The sequence below is a fragment of the Barbus barbus genome (assembly GCF_936440315.1).
Source record: "Barbus barbus genome assembly, chromosome: 4".
Lineage (NCBI taxonomy): Eukaryota > Metazoa > Chordata > Actinopteri > Cypriniformes > Cyprinidae > Barbus > Barbus barbus.
In genome coordinates, this window is record NC_136732.1 from 33,003,272 (window position 1) to 33,021,078 (window position 17,807).

Consider the following 17,807-nt stretch of genomic DNA (forward strand, 5'->3'; position numbering starts at 1 on the left):
AACTAATCATGTTACAGACCTGATGTCAATTAACTTAATTAGTTGCTAGATGTTCTCCCAGATGAATCTTCAACTTTGGACCTGTAGCAGGCATCAAATTTGAAATAAGCTCATTTAGTGAATAAAAGTGTAAAATTTCTCAGTTTAATTTTTTTTTCAATGTTATCTGTTCTATTGTGAATAAAATAGTGGCTCATGTGATTTGAAAGTCTTTTAGTTTTCATTTTACTCAAATTAAAAAAATGTCCTAACATTTCCGGAATTCGGGTTGTATAATAAATGATCAGTGGGGTATTTTGAGACACATTCTGGGATTTATATTACATGTTGTAAAAAGGGCATAACAGTTCTCCTTTAATATATGTTTTGATCAATTTAATGCATCCTTGCTGAATAAAATTATCAGTTTCTTTCAGAAAAAATACATTCCTGGTCCCAAACATTTAAACAGTAGAATACATTTACATTTATGTAATAATTCATGCATTTTATTGTCCAAATATATGTTATTTTACAGTAAAATTCCAACTATTGCATCCAATTTAATTCTAATGTTATATTTTATGTCGGGTAATGATTACCAATTCACTTTTTATTACTGTAACATTGTACATTAAAATTACAAATATTTATTTTTCTCTGATTTCTTAATATCTTCCTATTATTCATCTTCTTCTTCATTTAATTAATTCAATTAAACTGTATCGACATACAGTTCTTCTCAGCAATTCTTCGCCTCACAGCATCATGTTTGACTTCCCTTTTGTTTTCCTTTCTTCCAGTAAGTTCTCCTTGGCTTTCTCTTACACATAAAAGATCGCATTCAATTTTCTTTTAAGGAAAGAGTGTCTTTAGAGACTGTTGATATTACGTTTGGACTGATAAATAAAATCCCCTTCTTACTATAAACAAAGTCATCTTCAGAAGGCTTTTGAGATAACCATTCTAAAAGCACAGTAAATTGTGAGTATCATGTAAGTTTTATGTAAATGTTTGTCTCTGTGCAAATTGCACCTATGAATTTCCTCATCAGAACTTTGAATACAATATGTTAGCAGTGAGAATACAGCACTATTGTACATGTCAGTTGTATTCAATTGAACATTAACATGTACCTGTAGGCTATTTGCCTAGTCTGTAACAGTGGATGTTGACCTCTGTAGTCCTGCCAATGTTCAAGTGCCATATGAGACCCCTGTATCAACAAATGGAGCCTGAGTCATACTAGGACATTGTAAACTATGTGGGATTGAAAATATTAGAGATGCCCAATGAGTGAAACCCAAAGAGGAACTAAGATATTCTGTACATACAAGCACACACAAGTGTTATGGTGCCATCTTCTGTCAGTACATTTTATTATTTGACCTGTTGGATAGTTTTCTTGAGAGGATATATCTTATTAATTGTGGAAAGAAGTATGCACTATTTTTATATTAAAAATATATGAGAAATATTTTAAGTCTTAATCAAAGAGTCTCTAATGGCCTACCATGAAGTTGGGGTTTCTATTAGTAACATGCAAATGGAGTTTAACCAAAATTATAATGCAATTATTAAATAAAATGCATTAATCCTATTCCTTAATAATCATAATGATAATTTTTGAAGCCAAGAAGTACATTTTTTGCACTTTTGTGCATGTGTACATTATGTATTGAACACTGAATGTTCTCATTAATTTCTGTAGTGTTTTACACCAACATGTAACAAGAGCGAACATAATTCTACAATAAATGTATACATTTAAAGCAGTTAATTTTTTTAAACTTACATAACACCCGTTTGTACCCGAGATTTGTTTTTCGAACGGGCGATGTACAGGGCTACTGACGCTGACGTCAACAACGTACGACATACGTTGCTCAGAGTGAGGAGGACCTCGCGGTGCATGGTTTGAAAACAGTGCGAGGAATAACTTTGAAACGATAATAAAGTCACCCCAGGCATAAAGAGTCGCATACAGGTATACAGCTATTATAACGTTACATAGTGCATTTACATGTGATAGACAGAAAGTAAAGATTATTTAAATGAGCCATTCATTCATATTCTGTCGGACGTCTGTTGCGCGTTTAGATGTGCTAACAGCTTTATTTGAGGCGTTTCTGAATCCTTAACTTTTATATGTATTGTGATTGTCAGTAAGTTGGTAATTTGTTTCATCGTGTTGCACATGCACATTCTGCGTCTGTGATATTCTCAGTGTTTACTAGGCTCTTAAAATAAACTCGTGGAGCTGCTGTAGATAGCATTGTGAGCAATAATCTAACCTAAACAACCTAAATAGAATCATGAGAGTGAAAGTAAAACCATCTTATACTTAAACTTTTTTCCAAAGTAGTCACATTTTGTCTAGAGATTACAGCTTTGCACGTTCTTCATGCATGCTGCATACTTCTCTGTATCAGGGCTGGTAGGAAAATGTCATTCCAGTCTGTTTTGTCCCATCAGAGCTCGTCAGCATGGAGGCAGATCTTTATGATGAGTTTGGAAACTATATTGGACCAGAGCTGGACTCTGATGATGATGAAGTAGATGCAGACGACCGGGAGGCTGATGAGGTGCGTCTGAGATGTTTTATCACCTGTGTTTATTACAGCAGAAACCTGTAAATTACACAAATCATCTAGAAACTGCCCCCAAAAACCTTTTTTTTTGTGCAAGTTGCAGCATATACAGTATGAGTGGGATATGAGTGCAGTTTATCTTATTACAGGCGGATGAGGAGGAGGATGATGAAGACCAGGCTGAGGTTGATGAGGAGGATGTTGGCAGTATGGAGGTGGTTCTGCATGAGGATAAAAAGTATTATCCCACAGCTGAGGAAGTTTATGGTCCTGAGGTGGAGACTATCGTTCAAGAAGAAGATACACAACCATTGACAGGTAACAGACATGCTGGTGGAATACTAGTACATGTACTACATCTGCACAAAATCAAGTGTATCTCATTTAATTTCCTCCTCAGAGCCCATCATAAAACCTGTGAAGATGAAGCGGTTTACTCTGATGGAGCAAGAGCTTCCCGCCACCGTCTATGACATGGAGTGAGTTCACTGTTGTGTTGTTTCTCTCTCTTCCTGTTTGTTAGAATTGCATATTGTTACATGCATGTCTGTCTGCAGGTTCCTTGCTGATTTGATGGACAGCTCAGAACTGATCAGAAATGTCACCTTGTGTGGACACTTACACCATGGAAAGGTAAAGAACACTTTTCAGTTTTGTCTAATAAATAAATGTGCATAATGTGGTGGTTTCTATATGTGCTGAGTTTGATTAAATTAATCTTGAGGACAAAGTAAAATGCATTTGTTTGTCCCCACAGACTTGCTTTGTGGATTGCCTCATTGAACAGACACATCCTGAAATCCGCAAGAGAGATGACTCTGACGTAAGTATATAGTTATTAAATATTAAAAGTGTTTTTGTTTATATTAAGCATATGAATATGACAAAAATATGCACTTAATTTCAGTTGTGTACATAAATAAATAAATATACTGCATGTGTGTGTGTGTGTGTGCATATGTATATGTATATGTGTATATGTAACTTTTTTCCTATTATGTGTATATATGTCTGTGTATAAAAAAAAACACTGCTATAGCTTATCACATGCAGACTGAGGTGTTTTGTTGAGCAGACAAGATGACATTCACTGTTTATTTTGCTCTACACTTACACTGAATATGTTACAATAATGATCTTTTACATTTTTACAGTTACGATACACCGATATCCTCTTCACCGAGCAAGAGGTAAGAAATCAACTACAGCGTCTGATCACAAGCAAGCTGTGCATTCAGAGCATTTATCTCATGTAAGTTTTTGTGTTTTCTCACAGAGGGGAGTTGGCATCAAGAGTGCACCTGTAACCATGGTTCTGCCTGACTCCCGGGGCAAATCTTACCTTTTTAACATCATGGACACTCCAGGTACTTCCTGCCCTCTTCCCTGTGCTCATCTTTTCACACATTAAAAAATAGCTGACATATGTTTAAAATATTACTTAGAAAAATATGAGAGCACACAGTTTGCTGTGCAAAAGCAGGAGATTTATCTCTTGAACTTGTCCTCAGGTCATGTGAATTTCTCTGATGAGGTGACATCAGCAGTCAGACTGTCTGACGGCATTGTGCTTTTTATTGATGCTGCTGAGGGGGTGAGTTCACACATACACAGTCTACTGCTAATGTCAGGCTTTCGGCTCCAGGACTGCTTATGTTTTGTCATCGTAATACACTGTTTATGTAAATCACTGTCTTAACATATTGTTTTTTGTAATCTTATATTTGTCAAATTAAATTAACTGTTATGCAAGTATAAACATTTGAATGTGTTTAGGTGATGCTAAACACTGAGCGACTGATCAAGCATGCAGTGCAGGAGAAGTTGGCCATCACTATCTGTATTAATAAAGTGGATCGTCTGATCGGGGAGCTCAAGCTGCCCCCTACTGATGCCTACTACAAACTGCGCCACATTGTGGATGAGGTCAACGGCTTGCTGAGGTACCCCACTGTGTTTAAAGGAAGAGGTTTTTGTAGATTCAACATGATGTTGAGACAAATCGTAGATCTACTGTTTGTCTTTAACTTGCTTATTGATAATTGTTTTTAGCACACTTTTTTTTCTCTCTCTCTCTCTCTGGCAGCACATACTCCACCGATGAGTCTCTGATTGTGTCTCCCCTGTTGGGGAATGTGTGTTTTGCTTCCTCAAAATACAGCATCTGCTTCACTCTTGGCTCCTTTGCCAAAATCTATTCAGACACCTACGGTGAGACACGCACAAATAAAAAAAACTAATTCAAATGCATCCTCAATGCTTCTGTCTAAAAACATAAACTTTTTTTTTTTTTTTTTTTTTTAAACTCTCAATTGTTTTACAGGTGACATCAACTACATGGAGTTTGCTAAAAGACTGTGGGGAGACATTTACTTCAACCCTAAAACGTGAGAATCTCAAGCTAATTTTATTTCACAGACAGTTTGCTGAATGACAGCGTGTTTTTTTTAATTCTCGAATGTAACTGTCATGTTTTGTGCATGTCAGGAGGAAATTCACAAAGAAGGCCCCCAACAGCAACTCTCAGCGCAGCTTTGTTGAGTTCGTACTAGAGCCGCTGTACAAGATTCTTTCACAGGTGAGAAATACACTGCAGACATAGGCAGTCAAACAAGCAGGCTGTATAACTGTGGTGTCTGTAGGTGGTAGGGGATGTGGATACGTCTCTGCCTCGTGTGTTGGATGAGCTCGGCATTCATCTGACTAAAGAGGAATTAAAGCTCAACATCAAACCTCTGCTGCGCCTTGTCTGTAACCGCTTTTTTGGAGAGTTTACAGGCAAGTGTCTTTTATTTTTGTGCTCTTGTGTTGTTGCAATAAATCATAATTCTAGCACACGTGTCAGGTTCGTTCAATCTAATAATATGTGCTAATTCAACAGGCTTTGTGGACATGTGTGTGCAACACATACCATCTCCTCAGGGAGGTGCCAGAGCCAAGATAGAGCACAGCTACACGGGTGGACTGGACTCAGACCTCGGAGAGACAATGTCTGAGTGTGACCCTGATGTAAGTGTGACATTCAGCTTGTAAAATGTTTTAAAGTATTCTTTTATTTTTATTTAAAAAAAAAATAGGTACCAATAGATCGGGACTAATTCTCACTATTAACTAGTTGCTTATTAGCCTGCCCATAATCAACATATTGGCTGTTTATTAGTGCTTATAAATCACATATTCTGCATGATCATATTCTACATCCATAATCCTACCCAATACCTAAACTTAAAGGGGTCATATGATGTTGCTAAAAAGAACATAATTTTGTGAATTTTGTGTAATGCAATGTCTTTTGGTTTAAAGTTCAAAAAACACATTATTTTCCACATACTGTACATTATTATTACTCCTCTATGCCCCGCCTTTCTGAAACGCGCCGATTTTTACAAAGCTCATCGTTCGACAAACGAGGCGTGCTCTGATTGGCCAGCTATCCTGTGCGTTGTGATTGGCCAAATACCGCAAGCGTGAGACGGAAATGTTACGCCCCTCACCGTATTGTGATGCTGTGTCCCGGCGCGACGAGACTAAAACAATAAAACCCATTACAAACGAGGCATTTGTTGCATCCAGTGGGGACATAATTAATGATTATAATGACTCGTGCATTTTTTTACGCGTCACGTTGTATTGCGCTGCGTAAACATTACCATGTCTGCATTTGTGATCGGAGAAACGACAAACAAGCACTACTCTACACTGCTCAAAACTCGCGTTTGAAACGTCAGTAGCAGAAACGTACTTACAGGCTGTGAGTCAGAAGCGCCAGACTGTCCTTACAAAGTTGGAATTGCCCCACTTTATAGAAGTGACTTTATTTGAGCATAGCTGGCAGGCTGCTCCCAGGTTCAGGAAATAGTCCGCAGGTTCCACGACATGGCACCGGTGGCAGCAACAATACTACAGCCAGATTAAAAATCACGCCCTCTTTCATTGCATAAACATTTGGGCGGTGTTTGGCAAATCTCCCCACACCATGACGTAGACATGTGGGGGCGTGTTTAAATGAGCCGTTTTAGGGGGGCGTGGTCGAGTCTTAACTTTTATAAAGAACATCTCTGGTTTTGAGACTTTAGTCTTTGCAACTTCAGGGATCTTGTCTATGCATGAACAGCTTCCAAAGAGAAAGGAAAACTTGAAATCGCATCATATGACCCCTTTAACAACTACCTTACTAACTATTAATAAGCAGCAAATTAGGAGATTATTCAGGCAAAAGTCATAGTTAATGGTTTGTTAATAGCAAGAATTGGACCTTAAAATAAAGTGTGATCAAAAAATCAGTAACACTTTATTTTAGGGTCTCTTAACTAGTTGCTTATTAGCATGCATATCACTAGAATATTAGCCATTTATTAGTACTAATTAAGCACATATTAAAGCCTTATTCTACATGACCTTATTCTACATCCCTAATCCTACACAGTACCTAAAAGTAACAACTACCTTACTAACTATTAATAAGTAGCAAATTAGGAATTTATTGAGGGAAAAGTCATAGTTAATAATGAATAAGTGTTCCCTATTTTAAAGCGTTACCAAAAATCTTACTGACCCCAAAAATTTGCATGGTAGTGTATACATGAATATGAACCGGCACAAAATATAAATGGAAATAGAAGTTGTTGCCATTGCCACTGTAGTTCTTTTATTAGATAAATAATAATAGATAACTTGCGGTTTAGAGCATACAGACAAAATGGTCTCGCAGATGCTTTATGTCTGGGAGCAACAGTGTGTCAGACAATTCTGGGAGTAGACGATCATTTTGATAACAAGCTTTGGCTCTGGCATTTCAGAATGACCAAAGCAAAATGTTTTCTTTTCTACTCTGAAATGAAATGAATTATTCCTTCACATGACTTTTTTTGGTGGGCATTTTAGAATTGGACATATTGTCTTACCAAATAAAAATGTCCACCTCTAACAAGCCTAAAAATGTAAATAGCTCATTGACACAGGCCCAGAGAAGTAAGTCAAACTCCTTTATTCTTTCTTAGGGTCCACTGATGTGCCACACTACCAAGATGTACAGCACAGATGACGGCGTGCAGTTCCACGCGTTTGGTCGAGTCCTGAGTGGAACCCTGCAGGCGGGCCAGCCGGTGAAGGTTCTGGGAGAGAACTACAGCCTGGAGGATGAGGAGGACTCACAGATCTGCACTATCGGACGCCTGTGGATTTCTGTCGCAAGGTGTCCGTCACACTCTGTCTTTCTGATTGGTCATTTTTTTTGCTAGCATTATTAGTCCCCCATTTTCCACAAAAATACTTTAAGGCCCCGTGTCTTTTCTATTTGTTGAGGATTTAAGGATAAGGATTTCAGTTTTCCTGTTTTCAGTGTATACCCCATAAAAAAATTGAGATTGACATAACTAGCGAAAAATTATATTATTATAAAAATGCCCATGCCGTTATATGATTTTATTAATTTGGTTCTAGAAGTCGCACTTTAAAAATTAGGGTTCTTCAAGACTATTATTATTATAATGCTTGTTTTGTTTTATTGTAAATCATTTTATGTCTATTATCTTGAGATCCAAAGATAAAAGTAAAATAGAAAGACTAAGATAGTATTTTCTTTTAAAACGTACTCCAATAATATCTATTTAAACATTTCAAGCTTATTTCAATGTATTATTTGTTGTTTCTTTGTAATGTTTTAAAAAAAATTGACTATTTCCGAGTGAAAATTGTTTCAAAGTAAATCATATATCAGTTTTTTTCCACTGTAGTCTTTATAAATGTTATGTTTTATGTGTTTATGTAAGGTATCAGATTGAAGTGAATCGTGTCCCTGCTGGTAACTGGGTGTTGATCGAAGGATGCGACCAGCCTATTGTTAAAACGGCCACAATCACAGAGCCCCGTGGAAATGAAGAGGTAGGAAAGAGAGATCTCTATTCAAAAACAAAGCAGTCTTTCTTTATGAGACTTTGGAAGTTGAATGTGCTTTGTATTGGTGTGAGTAGGCTCAGATCTTCAGGCCATTGAAGTTTAATACCGCGTCAGTGATAAAAATTGCTGTGGAGCCGGTCAATCCCTCAGAACTGCCCAAGATGTTGGATGGACTCAGAAAAGTCAACAAAAGCTATCCGTCACTTACAACAAAGGTAACACTCCCTAGAACAACCCACGGTACCAATTTTGTTTTAAAACCATATCTTTTTCATGTTTTAAGCCTCTGAACCAAACCAGATGTTACATATACTTGCACTGGCAATCAGCAGGGTCACTTTATCAAGATTCATGAGATTTTTACTAACTTGTTTCTTATTAATCTGTGCTGGTTTGTGTGTGTTCAGGTGGAAGAGTCAGGCGAACATGTGATTCTTGGTACAGGTGAGCTGTACCTGGACTGTGTAATGCACGACCTGCGGAAGATGTACTCTGAGATCGATATCAAGGTGCTCTTTTGCTGTCATACAAATTTCTTTCCTCTCTTTTTGCCTATGCTTTTTGTGCTAATGTGATTCCTCTTTGATCTCTCACAATAGGTGGCTGATCCAGTAGTGACCTTCTGTGAGACTGTGGTAGAGACGTCTTCCCTGAAGTGTTTTGCCGAAACGCCCAATAAAAAGTAAGGAACAAACTTCCTGTATCTCAGCACCACCATTTAGAACTTGAGTTGTGAAGATTTGTTTTTAAATGTGACCTGTAAAAGTCTTGACATGCATCAGTGTTTATATAAGAATGTGTGATTTGTAACTCTGTGTGTGTGATTGGCAGGAATAAGATTACCATGATTGCCGAGCCATTGGAGAAGGGTCTAGCTGAAGACATTGAGAATGAGGTGGTGCAGATCACATGGAACAGGTAAAATAACATGTCAGAACTGTAGAGAACTTATGGGTTATATGTTACACAAAGATGTCTTTCTTAATATTAAATATTAAGATGCATAACTGTTTTAACACTGATAATGATAAATGTTTCTTGTGCACCAAATCATCACCAAAATGTTTCATAGTATTAACTGTATTTTTAATCACATATATGCAGCCTTGGTGAGCATAAGAGACATTAAAATATTTAACGACCACATTAAACTTTCAAGTGGTTGGTTATGTGGTGCAGTTCAACCAACAAGACTGTTTAAAACCAATAAATGTATTTCTCTTTTTCTTGCGATAGAAAAAAGTTGGGAGAGTTTTTCCAGACGAAGTATGACTGGGATTTGCTAGCAGCTCGTTCCATTTGGGCTTTTGGACCTGACACAACCGGACCCAACATTTTAGTAGATGACACTTTGCCCTCTGAGGTAATTTGCATATAAGCAGACATTAATCAGGGTAGGTCGGGTAGGTCGGTCGGTAAGAATGTGTTGGTGTGTCATTGTTTGGTGTGTGCTTGCCAGGCAATAAGAGGTGTGAAAAAAAATTGGCATGTCGCATATGATTGCATGTGACACGGTGTGTCTGTTATTGTGAGAGGTCGTGCACTGGCGTACTTAACTTGTTGACAGCTACATAACTTGATAAATGATCTGTTTTCTTTTTCTGTGTGTGTTGTAGGTAGATAAAGCTCTTCTCAGCTCAGTGAAGGACAGCATTGTACAGGGCTTCCAGTGGGGCACACGCGAGGGTCCTTTGTGTGATGAACGTAAGACAATAGACAGTGCATGATATTTTATTTGAGAATTTTCAATGGTTATGAAGGCTGAACACTCTAAAAAGCACCACAGAATGAATAAATTGTTCTTAGGGTAAATTTACTTATCTAAAGGGTCACGAAACCCTGAAATACATATATGTACACGTTGCACATCATTGAAACCAATAATAGCAGCCATTATGTCTGTTTTTTTTGGAGCAATTTTGTTCTTCCGGTTCAAAAAGCAAAGTTGAACCAGTGTCACGAAAAGTGACACGCATGCCTTAATTTGCAGTGGCGATTGGCTGCTGTGGCTGGAGAGTATGTGTCTGCCTCATCAATTTTCTGAGCTTTTCTCAGCATTATTTATGAGAATGAACTCTTATCACGCTGTCAGTTCACCTCTGTAAGTATAACCATAACAATATTTAATATGACAACACGTGGAGCTCGCATGAGAGAGCGGTTTCTGCGCTGAATGCCGCAATGAGTTTAACAACACTAGCTGCACGGATCATATCTGGACAGGAGAAAGCGTCTCTTAAGGTTATGTGAACATATTTCATACTCTCTCGTGCTCCAAATATGAACCATCACCCAGCAAATTCAAAGAAGAGTGAACGTTAAGCAACTATGCCTTTATTCTTTCTGTTTAAAACTGACGTGTCATTTGTGTGCCCCTCTCTCCGTTGTTGATGGTTTTTCTTTCTTTCTCTGCTCACATTTTAATATTCATGAATGTGTTGTAGGTCTGTGTTTTATTGGTGTTTTCTCCCCTCTTCCCACCCTCTACACTGTCACGTTTCCACAGTTTTACACGCCCATTTCTTGAGTCTTTTTCAAATTTGAATGACCAGTGCTAAAACGGGGGTTTTGTGACACTTTAAATTAGGTTGCTCTGTATATTGGTATCGGTTGATATCTGATATATATCAGCCAAGGTAACACTTTAGTGTAGGGACCAATTTTCACTATTAACTAGTTGCTTATTAGCATGCCTGTTATTAACATATTGAGTGTTTATTAGTGCTTATGAAGCAGAGATTCTGCATTATTATATTCAACAACCCTAATCCTCCCCAATACCTAAACTTAACAACTACCTTACTAACTATTAATAAGCAAAAGTTAATGTCTCATTAATAGCGAGAATTGGACCTTAATATAAGCCAACATTGGATGTTTTATGTTTTTACATTTAGTTTGCCTTTGCCGTCATTGAACGCTCACATAAAGTTAAACTTTAAAAACACTGATCATTTAATAACACTGTTAAATGTAATCTTTATCAAATTTCCAAATGAATGTCCATTTTTCGTAACATACATTAAAATGTTGTGATGTTTAGGTTCACTTTTAGCTGAATTAGTGATTTTAGCTTTCGATGCCTTTAACGTTTTTAGACGACATAAAGAAATTTTGTATTAGCAATTTTATTGTTTATCAGCCATAAAATGACAGTAATTATCGTCTAGAATGTTAATATCAGTGCATGACTAAGTTAAAGTCATGGATCTCAATTTTTAACGAAACTTGCACATTTGTAGCGTTAAATTTTCTTCCCCTCTTTTCCTTTCATTGCTGTCTTCTACCCTCACAATTAAAACGTCTGTTTTTGCTACTGTGCCTTTTAAGTTTTTCATATGCAAATGACCTCTTTGTAAATGGCGACAGTTTGTGTTTGTACCAAATAACAAATCTATCTCCTTGTTGTTCCCTGCATTCAGCAATCCGCAACGTGAAGTTTAAGATCCTGGACGCAGTGATCGCACAGGAACCGCTGCATAGAGGAGGAGGACAGGTCATCCCTACAGCTCGCAGAGTCGTGTACTCTGCCTTCCTGATGGTAATCTATCCTTCCATAGGTCTATTTAGCCACCTCTCTTCTTCCCCCATCTTCCTCCGTTTCCTTTCTCTGCCTAATCATTGTTTCCATTAGTCTTATTGGATTGTTTCATTCAATTACGTGATCCATTAGCTCAGTTCAGTAGATTAAGTTGATTATCGTAATTGGTTTCTCACTTGCTCACGCTCTCATTTTCCTCGCTTTGTGATTGGTTGGTTTCTGTAGGCCACGCCCAGGCTGATGGAACCCTATTACTTTGTGGAGGTTCAGGCCCCTGCTGACTGTGTTTCTGCTGTTTACACGGTGCTGGCACGCAGGAGGTACAATGCACACAAACAGAATGAGGACAGTGCTGACTCCTCGTCTCTTAACACACATACACTCACTCACTCACATTAAGCAGATTGGAGCTGAAGGCAGCAAAAGTCAGCAAGTCTCTAATAAAGAAGTCTCCTTTTAGAACAAGCCTCTGACTGATCTCTTGTCTGTGTGTCCCGTAGAGGTCATGTGACGCAGGATGCACCAATCCCTGGCTCTCCTCTCTACGCCATCAAGGCTTTCATTCCTGCTATTGACTCGTTTGGCTTTGAAACTGATCTCCGCACACACACTCAGGGCCAGGCCTTTGCGCTCAGTGTGTTCCACCACTGGCAGGTAGGGGTGTGCGATATGACGATTTTTGATCGTGGACGATAAAAATGTCTCCACGATCTGCTTTTTAAGAAATATCGTAGTATCGCGCTACCGCGCACATTGTCAAATACAGTTCTGGCGCCGCCGTCTCTATGTACTGTACAACACGACAAACAGCAGTAGAGTTACTCTGACAGGACACTGCACTTATTCGCGATCGCAAAAGTACATTATTTGCACACAAGCCTTGCTGGTTAAATGTTTAATTCGCGCGCTGGTTTGACGTGCGCTTGTTCTGAGCGCATACACCTGAAGCACGCGCACTAAAACGCCTGTCTAACAGCGCCTGATTACTCAACTAAGTTATATTTTGCGCTAATACTGTCAAAACGCACAAGGTTTACATACAGACTGAGTTGGTTATCTCTAAAATGAAAGTAAATAGTTAAGAGAGAAACGGATGCGTGCCTGTACTGTATATTAGATGCGTGCAGCTCTTAAAGGGACAGGACACTAAACGTGCTGTCGACTGTCATTAAAGGGATAGTTCACCCTAAAATTTAATTTCTGTCATTATTTACTCAGTGGAAAACCAAACAGTTGCTGGTCCACATTGACTTTGATAGTAGGAAAGAAAAATCCTATGGAAGTCACTGAGGACCAGCAAATGCTTCTTCAAAATAGCATTTATAAATGTTCAGCACAAGAAAGAAACTCATTCCGGTTTAAAACAACTTTTGAGTAAATGATGATATAAAAATACAACATTATGACAGAATTGACAGACAGATGACAGAATATTAATTTGTGGGGGAACTATTCATTTAACATTAACAAAACAACAAAACGCAAAAGAGAAAAATCACTCACTATTCTTGACTGAAAAACTTTAATACAGTTGCTTTAGGAATCAGTCTATCTAGTGTTTTATTTTTATATTTGTTCATTCAATTTCATTGAATGCTCTGCTAAATACACCTATTGTACCTGGAAATAAAGCACTGTTTGCTTTATTTGTATATTATGTGTATTTGTAATGTGTATCTTTGTTCTTATTTTTTAAAAAGAAAAACAAAAATAATGACAGATTTTTTATCTTCGCCCACTTTGGCCTAAATATCTGCCATGCATCTTTGTCTTTCTAGTTTGGCTGTAATGCTCAGACAACTTGTAAAACCAAAATAGTAAAACTAACAAAGAATCGTGATAAAAATCGTGAATCGTGATATTTCTATAAAAAATCGTGATATGATATTTTTCCCATATCGCCCACCCCTACTGGCAGGTACAAACGCACCCACATATCTTTTTTTTTTTTCTTGTTCCTTTCTTGTGTGTATGTGTGTTTAAATGAGGGTAAGAGTATTGTGTGTAAGTGAATCTTACAAAACCTGTCAAAAACACACCAGGTCACATTTCACCTTACAATGAAAAGAAAATTAAAATAGTAAATCATATTTTTCATTTTCTTTTAGCAAAATATGATTTCTAATTTTCATTTTATTTTGCGACCATTGGCTTTTTCATTATTTTTTATTTTAATTGCATTTAATTAATACAGTAGTGTGAGGATTTGTATATAAAGAAATTATATTTACATTAATTTGTTAAAATTAAGTAAAATTATTATTAATATAACTTATAAATTGATTTATAAATTGATTAATGTATGCTTATTTGGTTTGTTTTTTTGTTTTTTTGGGGAAAAAAATTGATCACCTTTTGAAAATTAATAATAGAAAATTTGGTTAAAGAAATCAAAGCCTATTAATTATTAATTTATTTTGTAAATTCAATTTGTAAATTATTAATAAAATTGCTATTAAATTAATTCATGAATTATTGCATTTAAAAGTTTTATTACAGTGTTTTTACTCATAATTAGATTTAACATTCAACATTAATGATAAAAAAAAATCTGAATTGGTGAATTTAAAAAGTGGGAATTTGGGGAAGAAAATATAGCAATGTATTTAGACACAATAGTATTTATTGTACTCTAATGTTTGGTGATTAAAATTTTTAAAATCATTATTAATTATTACAGTATTTTAAACAGATAATCTAAGAATTATGTAAAAAAAAAAAAAATTTTTACAATGTAAAAATGCAATTAGTATTTAATTAAAAATAAGCTTGGTTTAATTTATGCAAAATATAATATCTTCTATCTTTTTTTAATTTGGGGGAAAATGTGACTTGCGTAAGATTCAGCCGTGTTTGAGTGGATTTGTTCTGATGTGTTTGATGTTGAGTAGCAGAAAATTGAGTCAGCAGCAGCTTATCTTGGACTCCCTTGCCTTTAACACTGTGTGTGTGTGTGTGTGTGTTTGTCACATGGTATTAGATTTTCGCCACTGTCCTGAGTAATTATTGTCTCTGCCCCTCACTCTAGATTGTTCCCGGTGATCCTCTGGATAAGAGCATTGTGATTCGTCCTCTAGAGCCTCAGCCGGCCCCTCATCTGGCCAGAGAGTTTATGATCAAGACCCGCAGGCGCAAAGTAAGACACGTTTGAGATCTCTGAAATGTCAATCAACTTGTTTAGTTTCAATATGCATCCTATATCATCGTCATAATCATCTCTCTCTTCCTCCAGGGTTTGAGCGAGGATGTCAGTATCAGCAAGTTCTTTGATGACCCTATGTTGTTGGAGCTGGCCAAACAAGATGTCGTGCTCAATTACCCAATGTGATGCGACAAATGAACTTAACTCGTCCCATCATTCCCCTTCAGCTTCACCAGACTTGCCCCTTCTACAAATCAATGCAGTTCTGTATGATGGAATTTAAAAACATCTCTTTTTTATATGTAAAGTGCTAGAAACATCCAGATCGATTACTATTGTCACAGACTTTCCTAAATTAACCTGTGACCTCCAGGAGCTCCCTTATAATTTTGTTCTTTATTTTTATATTTGACAAGTTTTTTGTATTATAAGATAATGTAAAGCACATGCAAGTCTTTTTGAAACGTGTCTGAAATCTCTTTTAAAATCTTGCATTTGTGTAAGTGTGATTAAAAGGATTTGGCCTGTGGATCTGAGGTTGAGGACATTCTTTATGATATTGCTGAAGGTGATAGCCATAGCACTTCGCAAGGCTTGAGGACTCTTTGATGTGAAGGAAAAGATGGTTTTGGTATGCAGTATGAAAGTATGCTCAAACTTTGGAAGAGAATTTTCAAAGAAGGGGAAACTTCGAGAACATTCACTGAATAATACAGAATAAACGTGAAGAGCATGTAAAGGGCAGGAGACATGCGTCTGCATGCATGCAGGTAAAACAGATCCGTATAATAGACAAAGTAAAGTTGACATGAGTGAAGGCCATTCAACAGACACAAGTCTGACATTTTAGTGAATGTCACAGATGTCTTTGTTGTTGTGCCCTTTTCTTAAAAAAAAAAATTATACTTCAGTTCAGTTCTGAATTTAACATTTAAAATAACCTAAACCAGAAATTAAGAAATATATAGGAATAAAGTGGAAAAATGTAAGAAGTTTATTCATGAATATACATAATTTGTTTTTGATTAAACTATCCCTATAATAAAAAACTGTTATAAATACATACACACAGTGGGGATCAAAATGACAGAATCTGTAAATATTTCATCTTTACTCAATGTATTAGCTGTAGGTATGCCACTGTACTACTAACATGTTTGACAAAATATCCAAGACATTTCAACAAAAACCTTTATTTTGTGGAAAACGGTGATAAAAATTTGAGAACGGTAGCCACTGTTGCACGAAAGATTACTACAAAAGGTTTGGAGGATGCTTGTAGGGAAAGTACCACATGTTGCTGAAAGACGTTACAATAAACATTTGCATTCACCTGCCATGTATCTGTATAAGAGGCCCAACTCCTGCTGAAGAAAACATCCCTCAAACAATGACACTTCCTCCTCCACCTTTCACTGACTGCTTCATGGACTTGGGCTTCAGTCTTTCCCCAGTTTGAATGTTTCCAATCAAACCCAAATAAATTTAACTTGCTTTCTTCACTAAAGTGAACTTTGGAGCAGTTCTCTCTCCACATAATATACTCCTCAGCAAAGGTGAGCTTAGCCTTTTGATTATTTCTGCTGATGAGAGGTTTGGTCATTAGAGAGTGCTTTCAGTCTCAGTTCTCTTAAATGTCCCGAGATAGATCCATACCCCTTTCGGCCCTGAACTAGCAAGCAATTCCAGCTGCAGTGTTGAACCCATTTCCCAATGAGAGTCTTTTTGGTGGGACTTCAATAAATTGGTGTCATTGTAAACCTGTAATATTGGAGAAATCACAGATCTGGAAATTCTCTTGCAGTGGCTGAAAGGTTCATCCCTTGGTCTTCAGCTGGACCACCTCCTGCCCGCCATCTTGCAATCGCAGTGAACATTGGAGGAATGCTGCCAGTTAAATAGGGTTTGTCATATAATTAAGGAAATTAGCACCAAGTGCCAGATTAACATTTAAAGGATTGCATTTAAAAAACATAACAGCCCGGTTTAATAGACAGGGGCTTAGCTTAAACAAGGATTAGGCCATTGTTTAATTAGGACATTTAAGTCATTTTTATAAACACACCTTAGAAAAAAAGCATTACTGGTTTTAAGTCACAATAAAAGCACTGACATGTTTTAAAATCAGTCAGAGCAAGTTTCCTTCAGTTGAAACAGTGCAGATTTACATTTTAGTCTAGGACTAGGCTTAAGCCTTGTCTGTGAAACCGGGGGGTAAGTCATATGTCAACATGAGAATAAGGGAATAATGGCTTTTCTTTTTTTTAACTATCCCATAAACGATAATGCTAAAATAAAAAGGAATGCTAGAAAAACAAAAGTATAGCCTAAAAATAGTAAACTACACAAATGTTTTATATAATTCAGAACTTTTCTGACATTTATCTAATCAAAGTCTGGCTGAAGTTTGTGTGTGTCAGATGGAATCATAATTTTAATTCAGAAACGGGTGTTTGTACGCATGTCTGTGGGTAAAATAGTGATGAAAAATCAGTTAGGACTACATTGCTGAGTCCCTTGATGAAGTGTGTGTGTGTGTGTGTGTGTGTGTGTGTGTGTGTGTGTGTGTGTGTGTGTGTGTGTGTGTGTGATATAAATATGTGAGATGGCTGTGGCAGCATGAGTGACAGGATTTTTAAGTGATGCTCTCATTCAC

General features: G+C 36.9%; 1 protein-coding gene across 1 annotated transcript; it reads left to right on the plus strand.

Annotated features, from left to right (window-relative positions):
* The first annotated feature begins 1,863 nt into the window (after window positions 1–1,863).
* LOC306868968 (116 kDa U5 small nuclear ribonucleoprotein component-like) lies at window positions 1,864–15,686 on the plus strand. Its single transcript, XM_079415470.1, has 28 exons — window positions 1,864–1,966; window positions 2,455–2,564; window positions 2,720–2,888; window positions 2,971–3,049; window positions 3,128–3,203; window positions 3,328–3,393; window positions 3,725–3,760; window positions 3,847–3,937; window positions 4,082–4,164; window positions 4,347–4,513; window positions 4,657–4,781; window positions 4,894–4,957; window positions 5,058–5,148; window positions 5,213–5,348; window positions 5,452–5,579; window positions 7,571–7,764; window positions 8,342–8,453; window positions 8,543–8,683; window positions 8,876–8,977; window positions 9,068–9,150; window positions 9,300–9,386; window positions 9,705–9,831; window positions 10,085–10,172; window positions 11,891–12,009; window positions 12,235–12,329; window positions 12,510–12,663; window positions 15,038–15,145; window positions 15,242–15,686. Exons 2-28 carry the CDS (start codon window positions 2,466–2,468, stop codon window positions 15,335–15,337), a joined length of 2,916 nt encoding a protein of 971 aa, XP_079271596.1. The 5' UTR covers window positions 1,864–1,966; window positions 2,455–2,465; the 3' UTR covers window positions 15,338–15,686.
* The last annotated feature ends 2,121 nt before the right edge of the window (window positions 15,687–17,807 follow it).

What these genes read in the sequence shown, in the direction of transcription:
- LOC306868968 (XM_079415470.1), top strand. Translation starts at nt 2,466, where the DNA reads ATGGAGGCAGATCTTTATGATGAGTTTGGAAACTATATTGGACCAGAG. An exon ending in ATTTACTTCAACCCTAAAAC is followed by an intron (nt 4,958 to 5,057) that starts GTGAGAATCTCA and finishes TGTGCATGTCAG; the next exon opens with GAGGAAATTCACAAAGAAGG. An exon ending in GCCGAAACGCCCAATAAAAA is followed by an intron (nt 9,151 to 9,299) that starts GTAAGGAACAAA and finishes TGTGATTGGCAG; the next exon opens with GAATAAGATTACCATGATTG.